The sequence below is a fragment of the Anser brachyrhynchus genome, assembly GCF_964034855.1.
Source record: "Anser brachyrhynchus genome assembly, chromosome: 3".
Classification (NCBI taxonomy): Eukaryota; Metazoa; Chordata; class Aves; order Anseriformes; family Anatidae; genus Anser; species Anser brachyrhynchus.
The window spans coordinates 35,915,439-35,935,156 of NC_137696.1; the positions used below are offsets into that span (position 1 = coordinate 35,915,439).

A 19,718-nucleotide genomic window follows, 5' to 3' on the forward strand; every position below is an offset into this window, starting at 1 on the left:
CTAATCTTTCTACATATCTAGTATAGACACGTGACCTCAAGAACATCAGGAAAGATACACTAAAATATTCAGAATTCTGGATGCTCTCCTACCAGCACCCAAACCATTAGAAATTTCACAAACAGAACTATAGATGAGAATACTCTGATCCCTTAAATTTTATCTGTATATTTGGTTAGACTGGCAAATGAAATAAGGTCCTTGGTGAATCCTGCTTTTGACCATTCTCCATCCACTACAAATTGGTGTGAACTTTTAGCCCATAAGGATGGTATAGTTTTTGGTTTTAGTTAGAACTAGGATAAAATTGGTTTCAGTGGAACACAGTAAGTGTAAGCTTTTTTTTTTTTTTTTTTTTCCTGAAGCTCAGACTGAAGCTGTATATTGGTGAGGTTAAAAATTTTGATCAGATAATCCTCTTTGCAGTTCTTACTTTCTAAAGTTGTTTTGGTCCAGAAGCAGATCCAACATAGTGAACAGAAAAGCCTATCTAATTTTAGTGCCCCCCCCATACTGTCTGTTCAGACCACAATTTTACAGATGTCAGTGTGTTTTGCTTCACTGGCATAAATGTGTTTATATACTTAAAACTGGTACTCTATTTCCATTATGAAACACCACAAAACTACTTATACTTTCACTGGACATACAGATTTTTATCCAGTCCCCTTAAGACATTAGGTGGCACAGTGTTATTTATAACAGCCACCTGGGCATCATTTTCACAAAAGATACCAGTTCACACCTGTAGCATCAGAGCCATTGGAGAAAATTTCATTGCCCAGATTATGATGAGTGCTGCTGATGGTAAGAAATTGTTGTACCATGTCTCCTCACAGAGAAGGCAAGATAAACCAAAAATGGACAGCAATTCTTTTTTTTTAAATTATTTTTGTGTTTATTTGATGTGTTTTGGGGGAGGAAGAAGTGGGGAATGGGGGGGCGGAGGGGAGCAATGACAGAGTGGTGTTTATTGTGTTTGGTGTTTTTTTTTTTCCTTAATGTCTTCAGGATTTTGATCCTCAAACAAAATCTCAGAAAATTCAGACAACTTGATGATGATGGCATAACCCTTCCTTGTTCCAGGAGACTCAGAAAAAGAAGAAAAAAAAAAAAAAAGAAGAGGTCCCAACATACAAAGCCACATAGGCATCAAGAGCTGGAAACAATAACCCATCTGTGTAAGGGAAAACATCAGCTGAAGGAATCTATTAAAGCAAAGCCTTCTTTTAGCTCCTTGAATAATGTAAATATTACATTAAAAAACAGACGTCAGCTTGTGGACTTTATAAGGGGCCATATCATTCTTCACTGGAGTAACAACTATGTAACTGCTATGAAAACAGGACCCTGATATGATACAAGCCTGTAATATAGCCAAGGTATTATAAAGGCTTTGACACTAATTTGGACAGGCTCCATACCTTGGTGGAAAGTGGAACTTTTGACTTCATCCAAAATAGGATTTAATGGAGTAGGGCAAGTATTTGGACCATCTGAACCAATCAAAATGAAACAAAATACAACAAAGTATTGTCTGCACAGCTAAGCTTATCCTGAAAATCTTTTTGAGAATCCTGGGAGACTGGATGCATTGGGCAAGCTGTTCTCTAGGGAGCAGAAACCTTTAGTGACTGCCATATCAGCAGAACAAGCACTTGCAATACAAAGACTGCCATCATAACAGACATAATCTAGAAGTACCAAATACTAGAACTGCAGAAGCCATGTGCAAATGCCAAATATTTTGTATTAGTGGATCATGAAAATGAAAGCCACTGCATATATGATGAGTGCTTCTTTCAAGATGTTTTGAGTCTTTTAAAAAACAACACAGGGAAAGTCTGAACAAAACTGCCTGCACTGATGCTCTTCTGGTGCAAGCGCCAGGTTTCAGTTTCCAGTGAAGATGCATTGGTATTTCACACTGCACCAAAAGGACCCCAAACAATGTCAAGCAGTCCTCTACAGCATTTCCTGAAAATCTGACCACGTGTAGGCATTAAGAAATACATCCATAAAATTAGCAGCAGTACAAGGCTTCCTTCCTGCAGATGGAGGAAAGCAGAGAGTGACATGACAATTAAAACTCATCCAGGAAATCACTAGCAGAGCTAGGAACAGGCATCGATCTGACACTGAATCCAGAATTCTCCTGTTTCCACCATATTAGGTTGTTTTTATGCAATGTTGACGAATCCCAGCTCCATGGGACGAGGGGGTGCTTGGCATCCCTGGGTGTCCAACCACTGCACGGACTTTGCTACTACCTGTACACACAATCCTGTGGGAAATTGCCAGGGCTGAGGATTCATGAAGCTTTCTAACATACAAACTGAAATAACACTTCCTCCTGGAACAGTTGCATCAAGACATACACTACATGTAATGGATGTCATATGATAATCATGGGTTATGATTATCATAGGGATGATATCTATTCACTGGAAACATGATTTTCTCCTCAAAACCATCTCTTCAGAGCTGCAAGCAGCTGACCTTACTGCTTTGCACTGTTGAGAACAAAACGGGAAAAAGCCATGTATCTGATGCTGATAAATGGAAGTTTAAAACCCGTTGCTGGCAAGGAACCATGATATTATCATTGAGTTCCTCTCTACATCAGTGAAAACAGCATGCAAGCACAGATGAAGAATATGAAATGAGGCTACTGTAATATAAATTCCTGTTCCAGCTTGTACACTATATTCTGTCCAGAGACTTTATGCCTAAATTTATACTTGGGTCACAAAGAATTGAATTTTCCTGCAGAACCCACATTAAGGTTAATGCAGTTCTTCCTCTCAGCAGCCTGCATGCACCATTCTAGTACCTCATGGAACTGAAAAATAGGTTATGTGGTGTAAAGAGTAGAGTAGAGTAGAGTAGAGTAGTTGGGAGGGACCTACAAAGACCATCGGGTCAGCATCATCACATACAGTTCAGAAGATATAAATCATGGAATATAAGTCAACATAAGAAACTATTATCTTTTAAGAAAAACTGAAATATGTTATTTGTTTGTCATAATTACTAAGTCCCTGTAGCTTTTTTTTTTTTCATAATTCTTATTAAAAGGCAATGGAAATTCGGATCTTGGTTACGAATAAGTGGGGATTTTGCAGTGATTTTTTATTTTTTTTAAATTCCAGTTCATTGAAACTTTAACTTCTAATGTGACTTACATCAACTGATGTGAAAGCTTTGCCGTGGAAAAATTCTCTGCTTCTGGATGAAGCCCTCCCACACTCTCCAGAACAACAGCTTAGCTGGTAAAGTGTTTGTTTGAGATGTGCAGGATTCAGTCTCATGTTCATGTTTTGCGTCTTTCAACGTGAAGTACGTGAACCTTGCTCTCCACATGAATATTCTGGCCACTATTAACTAGGTTGGGTATTTGATTGTTTTGGGGGTGGAGAATGGCTATCACTTGTGTTTCATTTCCCAAAAGTGCTACTCTGCTCCCTTCAGATGCTTTTTAAAATGACTCAACTTATTGCAACATCTGCTATTAATGCTGAATACAATACAATCCTGTAACACCTTGCACTCCACACTGTCAAAGGTCTTTAAAGAAATTCATGCATTAGGTTTTTCAGTCTCCCTTTCAGTGAGATCAGCAGAAAGAGGGAAAATGGGATGCAGACAATTACAGAGTTCGCAGTCACACAGGAAATCTGTAGCACAGCCAAGAATCAATCGACACTGAAGTCGTACATCCTGCACTCTCATCCAAATCACCATTCTCCCTTTTTTCCATGACTGACTTACTGCCTTTTCTTGAAGTTCACTTTAAGGAGAAGTACAGCTTTCAAAGAAACATTTACCTGTTCATTAACACACTGTCCATCCATTAACATCTGTCTCAGTTCAGAACAGCCAAAGTTGCATAAATAAAAAGCACTTTCATTAAAAGACAAAAAATGTGTTTGATCTGCTGTGGCATGAAATACTAATTCAGAAGTGGAGCTAAAATACTTCCAAGCTTTTCAGACAGTTTACGCGTCCAAAAAGCCAGCCATGTCCCAGGAGATGCTAATTTTGAAACAGGACAGACCGTAGGACCGAGCCATTCAGTAGACAGATGTGGTCACTGCTCCATTTCTCAGACGCCATGACTAGCATTTACACAAATATTCTCAGGGTTTGGGGGAAGGAGGGAGTTATACCCAAGTTCTTTAAGCACAATTTATCCAGAGTGAGAAAAACAAACATTACTTCTCTCCCTGGAATTAAGTTATCGATGTGCAGATAATAATCCTTCTGCCACAAAAGCAATCTACTGTATAACTTATTAAAATGGAATACTCATTAATTACCAGCTGGAGCAAGTAACTGAGGAGTTCTAATGGCCTCTTATAAAGGTCAGGAATAGCCACACATGCTTCCAGTTCACTGGATTACGACACAGGAATATTCTACCTAACAGAGCATAGGTTTTTTTCTGTTTTTGTTATTTCCTTTATTTAGCCTGATCTTTGCCCTGCTGCCAGCAACTTGACTGGCCTGACAATGACCTCTGGTGCTGGTTACTAACTAGTCTTTCAAGGGAAGAATCAAAGGCTTCATATTATTATTCATATTAGAAAATGCCTTATACTGCCAAACCAATTGTGGAACTCACTGCCGCAAAATACAATAGAATCTAAAAGCATAGAAGAGAAAAAGGGATCCAGTTTTTGAAGAATGAAGATTCCTTCTTATAAATCTTTTCATAATACTGAAAGAAGTTTCAATGCTGCTCAAGTTCACCAGTCTTTAAAAATTAAAATGGACTATCAATCATTTATGAAAGACGGTTTGCCCTACCACAGGCTGAACATTTTCCAATAAAGTTAAATCCATGCTCTTTCTGAACTGCTTATACCATCCATCACCATTTTTGCTTCCCAAACACTCACAGACACAGCAGAGGTTCCACATTGTACACACATAATGTGCCATTTCCAACCTCATCTAACACTCAAAACCACTTCAAAATAATTAGTTCTAATTAGTATCAGTCTAATAGAGATGAAGACCATGATTTTATTTCTTATATTCCAGAAAATATTCCAGATCCTTTGCATAGACACACACACAGAAACACAGTTTCTTACTGAAAACGGACTGGATTGCCCTACTTGTCAGGGGGAAAGGTTGCTGGTGCACTTTAATGAGCTGAAGATAAGGGCTATTTTTTTTCTGAAACTGAGAGAGATCAGAAATCTCAATCACTGATCTAAATAAACTGTATAATTGAAGTTTTTACAACAAAATTAAGTTTTACAATAACTGTGCCTAGCACAAGACTTCTGTAGATTACTGGACGGAAACCCATTTTAAGGAACTTTAAATGATAGTGAGATTGCACAGTACATTTTAAGTTTTAAGAATGTCCTTATGTTTAATTCTCTTTCCTCTTCTGTTGTTTTTTTAATCATTCTCATCAACGCAGACATGTAAAATTGCTGCCAGGGCTGACTGCATCAGCTCCCCCTTGTTATTTATACATCACTCAAGTGTGCTTGTCCTTGGGCAAACACATTTAACACTACTGTAGGATGTGGATCCCCCATTAACAGGCACTGATTTATGCATATAGTGCAGTGACCAAGAGGAGAGATTCTGCCTATATTTACAGATCTACTGAAATTACAGCTGATGCCACACTGAATTATGCAACTCCTTACACCCTCAGGATAAAGCTTACTTGCCAAATTGAAGCCTACCAGTATTACATGTTGCTCCCTAGTGAAAGTTTCAGCTTTCTCATGGAAAACTGTTCTCCCATTGAACATATTTTCCTGACTATTTTGCTACCTACAGTCATTCTTTCCTATTAATTGAACTCCGTGTTCATGTTTAAAACTTCTTATTGCTCTACTTTCCACCAGCCCCAATCAACTGATATTTTGCAGTTGGTAAGTGTATAGTTTAAATAATGAGCTGCCAAATGAAGCAATTCATGAGTTCTCTGCAAATTCAGTGAAGGAGCTCTTAGGAGACAACCTTCCCTCACTCCATTTCATCTTCTTTTTGGAGACAAAGGAAAATGTCCACTGTGAAGCACCCTACTAGTTAGAAGTCAATTCAGGTTCATTTTACACAGAGGGTCTTCAAGAGAAGGCAAAACACATCTCTCATGACACAGCCTGCTCTTCAGGCATGTGACCTGGGACTGAGATTGTCCTCCTGGATCACAGCTCTGTCCCTGCAAACCTGTGGTGAGCTTGAGGTCAGGGTCAAGATCCTGCGGTAATTCCTGTGGCAGGTGAAGCCAACAACCTGCCTCTATCCCAACAGCTTCCAAGAAGCAACATGAGTGGGACATACTCTACAGTTTCACTAACATTCAAGCTCAAAGCAGAGTAGTCCCTACTACTCTTTTGACTCTGTGCTATGTAAAAACATTGTGAAATCATTTCCATTCTAGCATTGACCATCTCATTGTACAATCTTACAGCCTTCTCATAATGGAATTCCTACCGTGAACACAGAAAGGGACTTTCTTACCCCACAGCTGGCTTGCTGCTTTTAGCTTACCTTGCTCCCTTTCCAAGAGCACTGCTTCAACTATACCCTGCTGGTACTTATTTCATTTGGGCTGCGAGGAAAAACTCCCGTTTTAGTTCTCCTTCCTCACTTCCGTTCCTCCTCCTCCTCCCGCCATTCTTTTGCCAACAGTGAAAAGCCACAGACCAAGCCTAGCCTGCATAACCGAACCTGCCACATGCCTGTGCTCAAAGTTTATCTTTTTGTCCTGCTCTGTTTACCTCCAGCAAGCAACCACTTACAATCTTCTCTAAATAAAATGAAAAGTCACCTACCATTCATAGCAGTCACCCTGTTTGTTGCTTGATGAAGGCAATGAAAGGTCACTAGCCGTGCCCAAAGGCACAAGGAACAACCTAGGACGCAACTACCTAGAGTCGGCACAGCTACCTAGGACAAATCTCTCTGGGAGCATACAGAATTAGTTAATGCCAAACTCTAAAAGGTTTTTCTTCACTGTCTTAACAACGTGGGCAATGTGGACAACATGTCCGTTGCACTTCCAGTGGCACCACTTCTTGCTTTAGTTCACTTCTGCTTCTACAAAGAGGGATGACAAAGTTGGATGGTGAGAGTAGCCACATATTTTCTATTTGTTTCCCTCCTTTAAACTCAGTGAGTATTTGAAAAACCAGGAGAGTTAAGAGCTGTTGGACAGGTGAACAAATGGAATAAACAGAGACTGGGGGACCAATGGTTTTTAAATTGCTAATCAAATATTTGAGTTTATCATTTAGGTGCTGGGTCTCTCCCCTTTCCATAAACTTGAATAAAACTATATCTTGTCTCCCAACCTTCATTTCTCTCACCTATTTTATCTGTAAAACCTTTGGGATCCCAGATGCCTTTCAACAGGTGACCGGATATCAGGGAAGATGATGTGATTTTCACCTTGATTCGGGTGCATAGCTGAAACTGACATATCTGACTGTAATGAAAACATGGTTGTCAGTGGATCCTGGCAACAACTCTTCATTGTGCCTGTTTATAAACTTGTCACTGAAACAATAGGAAATTCAGCAACTCTTCTTGTTCAGTATTCGCTGGCTTTTGAAGGACTGGTGAGTGTTCAGTGAAATGCAGAATGCAGAGAAAAATGAGCCCTGGTCTGTGCCAAATCTGCTTCTCACATACCAGAGACACATACTCGTTATTTACATATTCTTTGCTCTTGCTTATCCACCTGAGACTAGTCAGGATGGTGAGAACTACATTGCACAGAGCATGTATTATTGCTATTGCATACCATCAGCAGGATCAACTCAAACTTGGATTGTGGAGACCCAGAACTTTCAAAAGAGGACAGACGAGGACAGGACAGAATACAGGGGCAGCACCTAAATCACACAATCAGCTTTTACATGTACTTCCCACACAGCAAAATCGGATTGCTCACCAGTATTTTTGTTTTTAAGTACAGCAAATTACACCATCTTAGAAGGATGACAGCTGGGTAAATGTTTTGGATGGTTGTTCTTTTTTTTTTTTTCCATGATAGGGTCAAATTTGCTCCCACTGAGCTCGCCCAATTTCCCACAAAATGCAAGCCTAATGCAAAACACAGCTTTAGGCACTATGATGACAATTTTCCAGCTATCACTGTATAAACTCGGAACTATTTTTGGCCAGATTTTTGAGTGCTAACTTCAATGGAAGAACTAGTAACACACCTGAAAAATGAAGAATCTGGAAGATGGGCACTCAAATTATTCTACATGCTTGGAGTATCTATAGCAAATACCACAGGAAATTTATGGAGTTTATGTCTTCAGCAGTCTGAACCAAAGACCTGCAAAGGCGTTTTCTAAGCAACAACTAACTTTTATTGTCGGAGAGAGAGGCAGAGGGAGGAAGAAACTAAAAATATTCCATGCTGTTCCCATGGGGGGGTGGGGAAGAGAAGACTTTTTGATTATACGTAAATAAATATATAATTTCAAGGCCCTGACCCAAAATAACCTCTCATACTAGAATAAATAAATGAGTCTGTAACTGTTAGCACTGCAGCATGGAAAACATAAACCAAGTAAAAATCGTTTGGAAAAATCTCCTCTTATGTCTGCTACAATGTGGTTTTTCAGGTACCATGATTCTATACTGTACTAATAGTATATCAGCTGAACTGTGTAAGCATTTTTTCCTCAACACCAAATTCATTCTTTAAACTGCTACAAGAGTAAATCTGGGCTAAAACCATTTTTTTTTTAAGAGAAGTGCCTCTATTCATTACATCTACTATATTGTTTCTCAAAGTAACCTCTCGGGAGTACTTATAAAAGGGAAAATAACAATGTGGAAAAAGAAATAAAAATATAATTAAAACAACCCACAACCAATGGCCAAATTTTCTTCTCAGGTATGCTGATCCACACAAGGAGCAATGGGGTCAACATCAACATACTGATGTGAGATGAGAAAAAAAAACAAATTCATTGTGTGGAAGTATATGAAAATGAAACGGTGTCTTATAGGAATTTCAAGTTTTATTCTTGCAGACGAAACACCTACTCTGCATAAAATGATGTAAAAGGAAATACTGTTCTAAGGTTTATTTTACGTTCTTCTAACAATGTTGCCCAAATCTGGGAGCTACTATTTCAGCCTACAATACACATTAGGAAGTGCCATCAATCAAACAGCTCCTTCAGACTGAAAAGATCTAAGTACAGTACTAATCAGAAAATACGTGTAATTGCTGCATTAGTGACACTCAGTGCATTTTGTTGGTTCCCATCTTGTTTGGTGGTTGTCATAGTTTCTGAATTTTCTGCTCTAAAGCCTACATGCATTCTTTTACAGAGTAATTTCTGAAGCCTTGTGCACATCTTCAATACCTATACTAAGGATACTGAAATCACCCGATGTCAGTACCAAGCTAACAAATCATCCCAAACATCTGAGCATGAAGTCATTCTGTTAACAGAAAAAGGAACAGATGCTGGTGGGAAAAAAGCAAGTTAACTCCACAACTGCTGGCATTTTCCAGACATCCAGCTGAAAGAATGCTGCGGTTTGCAAAGGGCAACATCCTCCCACTGCGACTTACCAGCATTACGAGATTTCCACTGAGCCATAGGCTAACAGAAAGCAAGGCTATTTTCAGAGAATTCATTTGAGAAGTTCCACGTTTCAGACTGTTTCACCAGCAGTCTCCTGAGTTAAGGAAGTCAGACAGTCACTCAGACCAAAAGCAACCATGGATCCCAGGCACTGGGAGGGGACCAAATAACTTCTGCTAAAGCCCGTTTCAAGGAGTTCATCTCATAGCAGTAACACAGGAAACAGTGGATTGCACAGGGCCTTACTGTTGCCCCTTTCTTTATAGGGCCATACTGCTGCTATCCTAGTTTGGCTTATGGTCGGTTCACAGAATCGCAGAACAAGTTAGGGTGGAAGGGTCCTCAGGCAGAAAGGACCTGCACAAAGTAGGGCTAATTGCAAAGTTAGATCAAGTTATTCAGGTCCTTGTCAAGGTTTGAATAGTGAGTTCAATCACAAAGTTGACTGAAGACCTGAATTCTTGCCATGAACTTCTAAAGCATCAGTAGGAACAGAAAAAGTTACCTGATGCACCAAAAACTTGAAATAAATTCTAATTGTCCAGCTCCAACATATAAAGCAGGTTTTGCCCTGCGTGCATCAGATATTCTCATTGTTTTGGAGCAATGCACTTGCACTGAGCTCTTCAAGTCCCACACAGCTTCTTCAGCCTCCTGCTGTCTACCAGTTGCTCCTGGTTTTAGCCTATCATGTGTGCTGTGCGCATGTTATTATTTTTTTCCTGTCTTCCGAGATGAAGAGAAGAGAGCAACACCCCTCTCCCCCCAAACATTTCACGCAAAGCTCGGAGAAAAACCCTCACGAAGTGACAACCAAGTCTTGTCAAACTGAGATTCCTTACAAAGGGCTTCTCAAATACTGTAGAAAATCACTTTGTGTGTTCATGTCTTCTGCTCCCAGAAACAGTGTGTGGAATAACAACTCTAAAGAAGGGAACTTATAAGCGACATATTAAGTGCCCCTTACAGCTATAAATCCATAACAAAAACAGTTAAATATTCCAAATCAATAACAGACTCTAAAAGTATTTCAAAGAGGAAAAGTACTGGAAGAAGATAGAATTGAAAACAATACAACTTCAAACCACCCACTTCATTTATTATAAGACAACCACGTGCTTGGCACTCTTCGTACAGAAAGGATGAACCCCAAAGGGCTTTCATAGCTCAGATCAGACAATACAAAACCAAAAACCCACACTCAGACAACACAATGGTGTGATCTTCATCTGGTATATTATATCACTAAATGAGACCAGATGAAGATCCATTCTCTCTCTTCTTCAGGGAATATCTATCTTCCCCTGACCATCTCCATGCATTATAAAGAACATACATTTCTTCAGGTTCCCTTTCCTACAGTAAGAATTGCAGAACTCCTATCTAAACACAACAGATGTGATGCAACCTCCTGCCTTAGAGCCTCCACATGAAGCTTAAATGCACAGAAAATATCTCAGGGTTTTGGAAGAAAAGTCCTACCAGTTCACGTCTAGTTGAAAAATAACTGCCCCTCCGTCTTTGCCAAGCTGATACTACACTTTACAGTGTAAAAACAAAGAGCAGAGCAACACTAGAACAAACATCAGGTACAGAAATTTGCATTCAGCTCAGAAAGCTTCCCACCAAATCAAGGAGGACTCTATCTTTTATACCTGTATCCCTCTTCCACTTCATCCCTGCTAGGCTAAGTTAATTTATACCAAAAGCTGCAAAAGCAGCTTAGATTCCTCCAACAAATTTTGTTATACGCATATATATATACACATGTATGTATATATATGTGTGTATGTATATGAATTGATATTATGTATATAAGTTGTTTTTCATATTTATAGTTTTAACATGAGCATGCATCCTACGTAGAGGGTGAAATGCATTCTCTGGAAGCTGGAACTGTAGCTGGGTTTCAAGCAGGGTTCATAGCAGTAACACAGGCTGGTGTTGGACTGGGGATTCTGCTTAGAGCTCTGCAGGAGTCTGAAGGCAGGCCTGCGCATGGTGGTAGAGGACAGAAGTATCTTACACTATATCCAGCTGCACAATATCAAGCTCTACTTTTTATAGTGTCATTTTGCTGACAACGCAAGCCACAAGGGTAAAGCTCAGAGAAACTCTCAATGAAAATTAAGTGATATGTAGACATTATCTTCATTAATGTTAGACAGTCATCATGGGACCAAAGTGGGAGTTTGTGAAATAGAGCTACTAATGTTATAAAAAGCCTTCAGAAAAATTGCTAAAAGTTAGACTAAGGCTAGGATTCCCAAGAGCATTTTGAAGCCAATGTAGGGCTAGATGCAGCCTCCAAGTTAGGAAAACGGAACTGGACATCGGGTGATGCAGCATTATCTTCTGCTGTTTGGTGGAAGAAGCGTAAACATTTTTTAGAAGCACATCTGGGATACTGAACCTGGAATACAGCCTAAGTACTGATCTGAGACTCAGTCCAAAGGACTTACGCTCTTTAGTGCTGGTGTAATGCACAGCAGTGCCTTCCGCTCCATTCTTCCTGCTCCTTGCAGCGAGCTCTCCCAAGTAGAGACACTTCACTACAAAATCCCTTCCTCCAAGGATGCTAAACCTAGCTGTCTTCTAAGTTAATGTAAAATAATGAACAGTGCTTAATCAGAAAATACCTGAGAATGTCTCTTAAAAAAATAAAAATAAAAAAAATGGGTATGTGGCGTGCAGCCAAGGCACGTGTATATAATAGGGAAAAAAGGCATGACAGGACAACATGGCCAGAACACTGCCACAAGGTTTCCCTAGATTTACTATTTTACTATTCTTTCTTTCAGATAGAGAGAATTGCATTTATATATAAACATAGTAATGACAAATTCTTTGAAATTATACAGCAATTTAGATCAAAGACTTTTAGAAACAAGTTCCTGACTCCTATTCTCATATTCAGTTTACTAGTTTTCCTATTCATCACATAGATGAAAAATGTAATTGACAAACATTAAAAAAAATAATTGCAGGTGATGGATTCATAAGAAATTTCTCTTTTCTGCATATTGGCTGGCACAGCATATATTTTAAATAATTTTCCATCAGAATTTTTTTAAGCCTATTTTGGTATTGTAGAGAAGTTTTTCGCTGGATCTTCTTCTGATAACAGAAAAAGTACAATCAATTTGAGGATTATACACACGTACACTTTTTCAGATGCCACAATTACTTATTTCCAGAAAGTTGCAGTTTTGTGACTATTGTTTCACTACTTGACTTTGAATGATGTTACTCGAACAGGTGCTGCACAATCAACTCAATACAGTTACTGTCCAGTACAACTAAAATCAAAAAAGTAAAAATAATCCCAATGTATCTAGGAAAGTTCAACACACTCAGTTATTAGGACTGAGCTTTTAGTTGGCTTTGTTTGTTTGTTTGTTTGGAGGGAAGCTGTATGGTATAGTTCGCCCAGTTTGACTCTACTTTGGAAAGAGATTTGCTACCAAATTTTCCTCCAAGAAACATGGAAGTTAAAAGCAACAACAACAAAAAAAGTTGCTTAACTCAGCAAAATATGTTTTCTTCCTACTGAAATCTGCTCATCTGAAGGTTTACAGATTAGCCTCTGGAGGCAGGCAAAGGCCATAAAAAGAAAACGACTTGACTTGCTATCCAACAGTAAAAAGTCTAAGAGCTTGTAGGATAGTACAGGAGGTAACAAGCTGTTGCCTGCACACTGAGGCCTCGTTCTTAGAAATGCAGGCTGCATCCAAAGCAACGTGTCAAAGCAGTTCAATATGTGAGTTTTGTATCCTTTATGGAATCCCAATATGAACTGATTTACAGATGAAATAATTGATCTGGCAACTTTTTCTTTCCATATCATTAGTTGGTCAGTATTTAACTAGACTAAGTCCCTTAGTACCAGCTCCAGGTAAAACAGTACTAAATAACTGTATTTTTCTAAATGTTGGCATCAGAAATTTTACCTTTTTCAAATACATCTGAAAACATGGTCTAGTACTTGATCTAATTCCTGCAAAACATACAACAGGAGATCTAGAAAAGATTTTAAAGGAAGGAATTACAGAAGTGAATTTTAACTTTTATATAAGCCTAAATTTCAGCTGTGGCAAGTCATGAAGATCATCCTAAACAAAACTAGAATAAAAGTACCTGAAGTGGGGGAGGATGCCATCATTTGCATTCTGTCTCCATATGGCTCTACTTATAACTGTACGGCATCAGGGGAAGATCATACTGCAGAGACAGAGGCAATCCGAACACGTAGGAGTGGCGTTTTGGGTAGTGTCAGGGTGCCAAAAGGGGACTGATTAATGGTTGTTCTGATGCAAATGGACAACTGTATCTCTCACTATCCAGTCTATACAGATTAAAGGCAAGGTAGAGGAATGGCTGAGACTGAGAACATGTTACCATTTTCCAACAGAGCGATCTTTATTCCTTTATTATGGTTTTACTACTGGAGGTTTCAGGTGCAAACCTAGAATGACCAGCAGTGCCCAAAGCAAGCATGGCTGTATGATGCAATGAGAGCACTCCATTGTAGATATCACCCACTATCACAAAACTCCCATCCAGAACTGGGTCTCCTTTGATTATGCAGGAACTTTGACTGGCAAGCTGTGCCCATAGCATATAAGTTTAAATGGACTGACACATCTGTCTTCATTTCTTTAGAAAGATCTGGTATCAGAAACAGGTGGAATGAACCTTTTGATACAATAATGACTTTCTGCTAGCACAGTGGGAACAAGTGCTGTGAAAACTATAACTGAAGTCTAACTGCCAAGAAAAATGGACAGTGTGCCTACAATAAGGAGTGCTCTTCATTTCTGCAGGTGACATTTGTTTACTTCAGGCTGCTGACTAATCTTGCCACCACTGGAGCAGATTAGGAAGCTCTGACCTTCCATTATTTTTTGGACTAGAAAAGGTATCTGAGATTAATGAATGAACAGTTTCCTCAACTTGTACTTCTTGACCTTCTAGTTCACAGCATTTTCACTTGCCATGTTACAGAGCTTTTCCTCATGGTGGATGCAGAGCCCTCACTTCCCAGAAAACAGAGAACTCAGCATCAGCAAGACAGAGCTCGTTGGGGGGTAGTCCTGTATGGCTGACAGAGCTCTGTCAAGTGAGAAATCAGGCCCTTTGTGGCTAAAATCAGATTATGAACACTTCAGGGAAGGCTGCAACATGCTTTTCTGTCACTGTAGAACAATAATGATAGGTGGATTAGGTAGTAGGCTAGAGAGAGATGTGTCAGCACCGATCATCTGACTGACTGTGAAGGGAAGCAATGAATAACGTTGGACAGTTAAGGTTTCAAGTAATTGAAAGTATCTACAATGTAATGAATAGACATCTGGCAACAGTATAGTGTTTCAGTTAGCACATCATTTTGGATAGCTGGAGTTCAGCTAACTGAGGTTTCACTATAAATGCATTATAAAGATTTTCCAGTATGCAGCTCCTTTAACTCTGGAGGTCTTCAGGATTCTTATATCAAATCCACTACTTTAAGGGAAGAAAAAAAGAAGTGTAATGTAGTGAATCCAACCAACATATTAAATGCATTAAAGCCTGTATCTTCCTGCCAAGGCTGACTGGTCCAGGAGATGGAATGTGTGTTTCTCTAAGACGACTACAAATAGATCCTCTCCCACCAGAGCTGAAAAAGCCAGCTGAGGCTGCCAGCAAAAATGTAAAGCAGACATTGATCACAGCAGCCTGCACCTTCCCTCCACGTGCAAGCTCTATGTACTAGCAGGAAGATGAATGAAGAACACCAAGCACAACTGAGCCTAGGCTGCTTTTATGTACTTCTTGAATTATTTCTAGCTCAGAGGCACTGTAACTAATTTGACACTATTAAGTTCCCTGTGCGATGCATCTCAAACAAAAATAAAATACATGCAAAGTGTCCATGTGATTGGTTTGACTGAGATTTTATTTAATTACATGGTAAGAAAGCTGATTTTATGTGTGTATATTATTTGCTGAGGAAAGAAGCCAAGCCAGCAGTCTTGGATACCAAAGGCCTTCATTTAGTCATAAAAAAACACACGAAAGTTAGCAAGCACAATGACCTCGGAAGGATCATCATTAGGGTTTCAATATCCCACCTTTAGTATAGAAATCTAAACCTCCTCTTTCAGCTTCTGTTATGCAAATGTATACATAAAGACTAGTGCTTTCATAGCAGGACTTGCATGTTTGGGAAATGTAACTATTGAACTCACCACCTATTTTTCTAACATTTACTGTTAACGAATACATGCTACCAGGGCTATCTTTGCTTCCAATTACCTGTTTCCTTCCTACAGCAGCAAAAAATGTTCACCCCACCACTCCTGCAGAAATTCCTCTTTTACAAGTTTCACAGCAGTTCATTTGGCCATCATTCTTCTAGTGACAAAATACCCAGTGTGAGGTACCAGCCTCTGATGTTCTGGCCCTCTCACTGGTTTGTCAGAGGTTCCAAAACCTTGACTGGAGAAACCTCACACAGAAATTGACAAGAGGGAGTCCTTCTTCAATTTCCAACGCAATGCAGAGCCTTTCCTACTAGCTCTGAAAGATTTTAAAGCTAGGTTTTAAGATATCATTATTATGCACTTTACAGATATTTGAAGCCATCCTGACATATCTCAGTAATAAATTTTCTATTCTAAGCAATCTACAAAAGTTTTTTAAAATGCCTTAAAGCATTTCCACTACAGCTTTTGTTCCAGCTCAAATAAGAAACATAAAAGCTTCAACATGGGGCAACATATGATTTTAACTTATTAAAAACTCTTCAAAACTCACACATGCACACATTACTTGTGAGAAAGTTGTACCATATTCATGCCAATAAAAATCCTTAAATCGATTATGTTGTTGAGAAAATAGTGGTAAACTTATAATTCACATCTAGATATGTATCAATAATTATGTTCATGCACACAGAATTTATTGGAGAGCTACTTCAGTCAGGACATTGGTAATACCTTCTTTTTGCTGCAGTAAATCTGCCATTTCTTCTCTGGAGGGAGTGCAAACATAGCCTCTCTGTTCTTGTCTGTAAGATCCAATTCATCCTGGAGATTGTGAAAAAAGAAAAAGAACATGGTCAACAGCTGCATTGACGATTTCTAATGTATTGAGAGGAATCTGAATCAGGTACATTGACTAACCTTCAATCAAAAGGCAGAAGACTTTGTGCCCCCCAAAGACCCCAAATACTATTGGTTTCATAATTTTTGCCTTGCTACTGCAAGCTCTTCCTGTCAGAGCAGAATGTATGAAGCGGGCAGCCTGAACAACTGCCATGTCAGACTTCCATTACTCGTGATTAGTAAGGGATGGGAAAGACCACATGAAAGGGATGAAGTTAAGAACCCAAAGTACTGGCTTACATAACACTGACACTCCTTAAGGTTCTTGGAGAAAGGCTAAAAATTCAATACAATTTTTTTTTTGGACTGCAGTACCAGCTTGGTCTTCCAGTTAAAACTACCTATGGATTTACGGCACGTGCCACTTTCTTCTATTTCTGGGCAGAGATTGATAGATAAAAATAGTGGTTTGTTTCTTCCCAGGGCTAACGATCTAGAACAAGAACAGTGAAGTCACCATATCTTTTAAACAAAGGTCACAAGACTGTGGTCTAGAGGCAGTAATGTCATCAGCAACCTACAGGCTGAAAAGGTTTCAGTACCCTTGTGCTTGTCCTCTGAACCACACGGTCCCTGGTAAAATACAAACAACAGTTCAGAATCAGAGGACCTAACTCCACACAACTTCACATCCGGTTAAACAGATGAGCAAATTCAGTCTCTGCTAAGAGAAATGAGTTCAGCAGAAGACACCCTGTTAGAGCCTAGCCAATCTCACATTAACAAAATGAGGAATAATGCTGTGATCTGGAACTGACTCCCAGCTCTGTCAGGAGCTCCCTCTGGATATGCCACTGAATTCCCCAGCTTCGGTTCCTCTCCTGTAACAGGTAGATACCAATAGCCTCTCTTCCTATTCATGGCTCTATAAATCATCCCAGCAGAGACTGACACTTGCTCTCTGCTCACTCGGCACAGACCAGAACAGGACCCCAGTCCCAGCTGGCCATCTCAGGTGCTAAGTAGGGATGGTTTTCAGAGCAAGCAGCCTGTTTGAGCAGGGACAGACAAAGATGTCTAAGTGAGAGTTACAGCAATAAAAAGACAAGCATCCAGTAATGTTTCAATGGATCAGTTTTGGCAGGGATTCCTTCTTCCTATCAATTTGAAAGTATTTGGAGAAGGAAGCGTCCGGGGCCCACTATCTAGATGACATCGCAGCACTGAGAACGCCACACATGCAGATTCTGGCACCCACACTAACCTAACCCAAGCACAGACAATACCTCTTTAACTCAGCCCAACAATGGCTCATTTGGAAAGCTTTCAGGGCTGGGAAACTTGTGAAAACAGTGAGCTAAATTGCACACTGAGCCTGGTAGCGGCTGCTGACAGATTTAAAAGCCCATAGAGATTTCAGCTGCAAAAAGGTACAAAAGAAATGCAAACAGTAACAAGGCAAGGTCAGTGCCAGCAGCCCAAGGTAGAAGAAGCTGGAGTGTTTTGTTTTGTTTTAACACAAGAAGAAGTTTAAAGGAAAAGATGAGAAAAAGAAAAAAAAAAAAAAAACTTGAGCTGTGCAAAAAAAAGTACAAACCATGTGGAAATGTTTAGGGTGAGTTTCCAAACAAGAGGGCAGCCAAGCGAGGCAAGGAGTTTTATCCTTGCTACACACAATTAGAAAGCTCAGGCCAGGATCACATTCTTGGGGAGAGAGGGAGAGTGAAACGACATGTAAGGTCTTAAGACAAGCGAAGGAATGCTGTTGGAGGTCAAGCATGTGGGAGGGAAAGGAGGGGCAGACAAGGAATCAGAAATGCCAGGTTTGGAAGAACCACCAAAGGGGCCAGAATACACATCTGAAAAGGGCTGGCTGGTCTCAGCTAAGTTCTTAGAAAAATTACGATTGTTTTATTGAACGGCTTAATGATCTTAGCCTTTTTTTTAGTATAATAATAATAATAATAAAAAAGCTGAATTCCACTGCAGCAGCAAGCTGAGAGGTTAACTGATTCTGCTTGGTTCTCACAGCAGCGTTGCCCACCAGACCAGCCTGCTGGCCTGTTCTCAAAAATGATGATCTCAAGCAATCCAGCACAAGATAATCATTTCATCAAAAGAACGCTCCTATTGACTGAACGCACCCGGAGGGCAGGATGCTGCCACTTAGCGACTTCTGGACATTCCCACGGACACTGGCAGTATCAGGCACATAAAGAACGCTCAGCCTTCAGTGGGGCAGTGAGAATATGCGACTTCTAGTTAAGCAATTTTGCATCGTGAGAGCATTCTTTTCAGGATATAAGTTTAGAAAGGATGCTTGAAGGGATGCAAGATCCATTGAGAACAAAGGGCGTCTGCATCCTACTTTATCATGACTCAGGAGGGTAAACGAAGCTAGAAGAGTGCGAGAAGTCATCACATTAGCTCAGGGAGCACAGTAACAACACAGAAAGCTGCTCTAGGTTCCAGGCATAACATGCCCTGCTCTACCTACACCCTAAATCAAATCCCAACCTCTGAAGAACCACAAAACCTTGCAAAATACAAAAGATATGAACCCTCCTTCAGGAACCCTCCGAATTATCTTTCCTCTCCTATCCGCAGCCCCTTTCTGCAGCAGGAAGAACAGAAGACCCCCGTGACTGCACTGGCAACAACGACCTAGCTGAGAAAGATCCTTCATCAGATGGAGCATTTTCCTATTTGGACATGGGATCCGAACAGACAGCGTGTAAAGAAACTTGTTGCTTTCAAGGGAAGCAGGAGTAGCTACAGAAAGAGCTGAATATATTTCTGAAAGGTAATGTGCTTCATGAATTTGCTTCTGACATGACTACAAAGACAAACCTGTCAAAATGTAGAATTTCAAGGCCGAAGACTTAGCTCAGTGACAGCAAGCAGCGATTGAAGAAGAAAGGAACTGCAAAGATTGGCAGGAGAGTGGAGAACTACAGACTCTGAATGGAGTCATCACGCCTGGGGCTGGAGCCAGGTTAAGGAAGCCGATGTGACCTAACGTCCAGGAAACAAGCGTGAA

The 19,718-nt window shown here is 39.9% G+C and overlaps 1 protein-coding gene across 5 annotated transcripts in view; it reads right to left on the minus strand.

The window, feature by feature from the left end:
• DAAM2 (dishevelled associated activator of morphogenesis 2) overlaps positions 1-19,718 on the minus strand; it is a 197,659-nt gene that overhangs the window by 83,937 nt on the left and 94,004 nt on the right. For all 5 annotated transcript variants that reach the window (XM_080585368.1, XM_080585365.1, XM_080585364.1 and 2 more), the window contains one exon: positions 16,571-16,660. In XM_080585368.1, the coding sequence (XP_080441494.1) occupies positions 16,571-16,660 (90 nt within the window). The remainder of the gene's footprint in view (positions 1-16,570; positions 16,661-19,718) is intronic.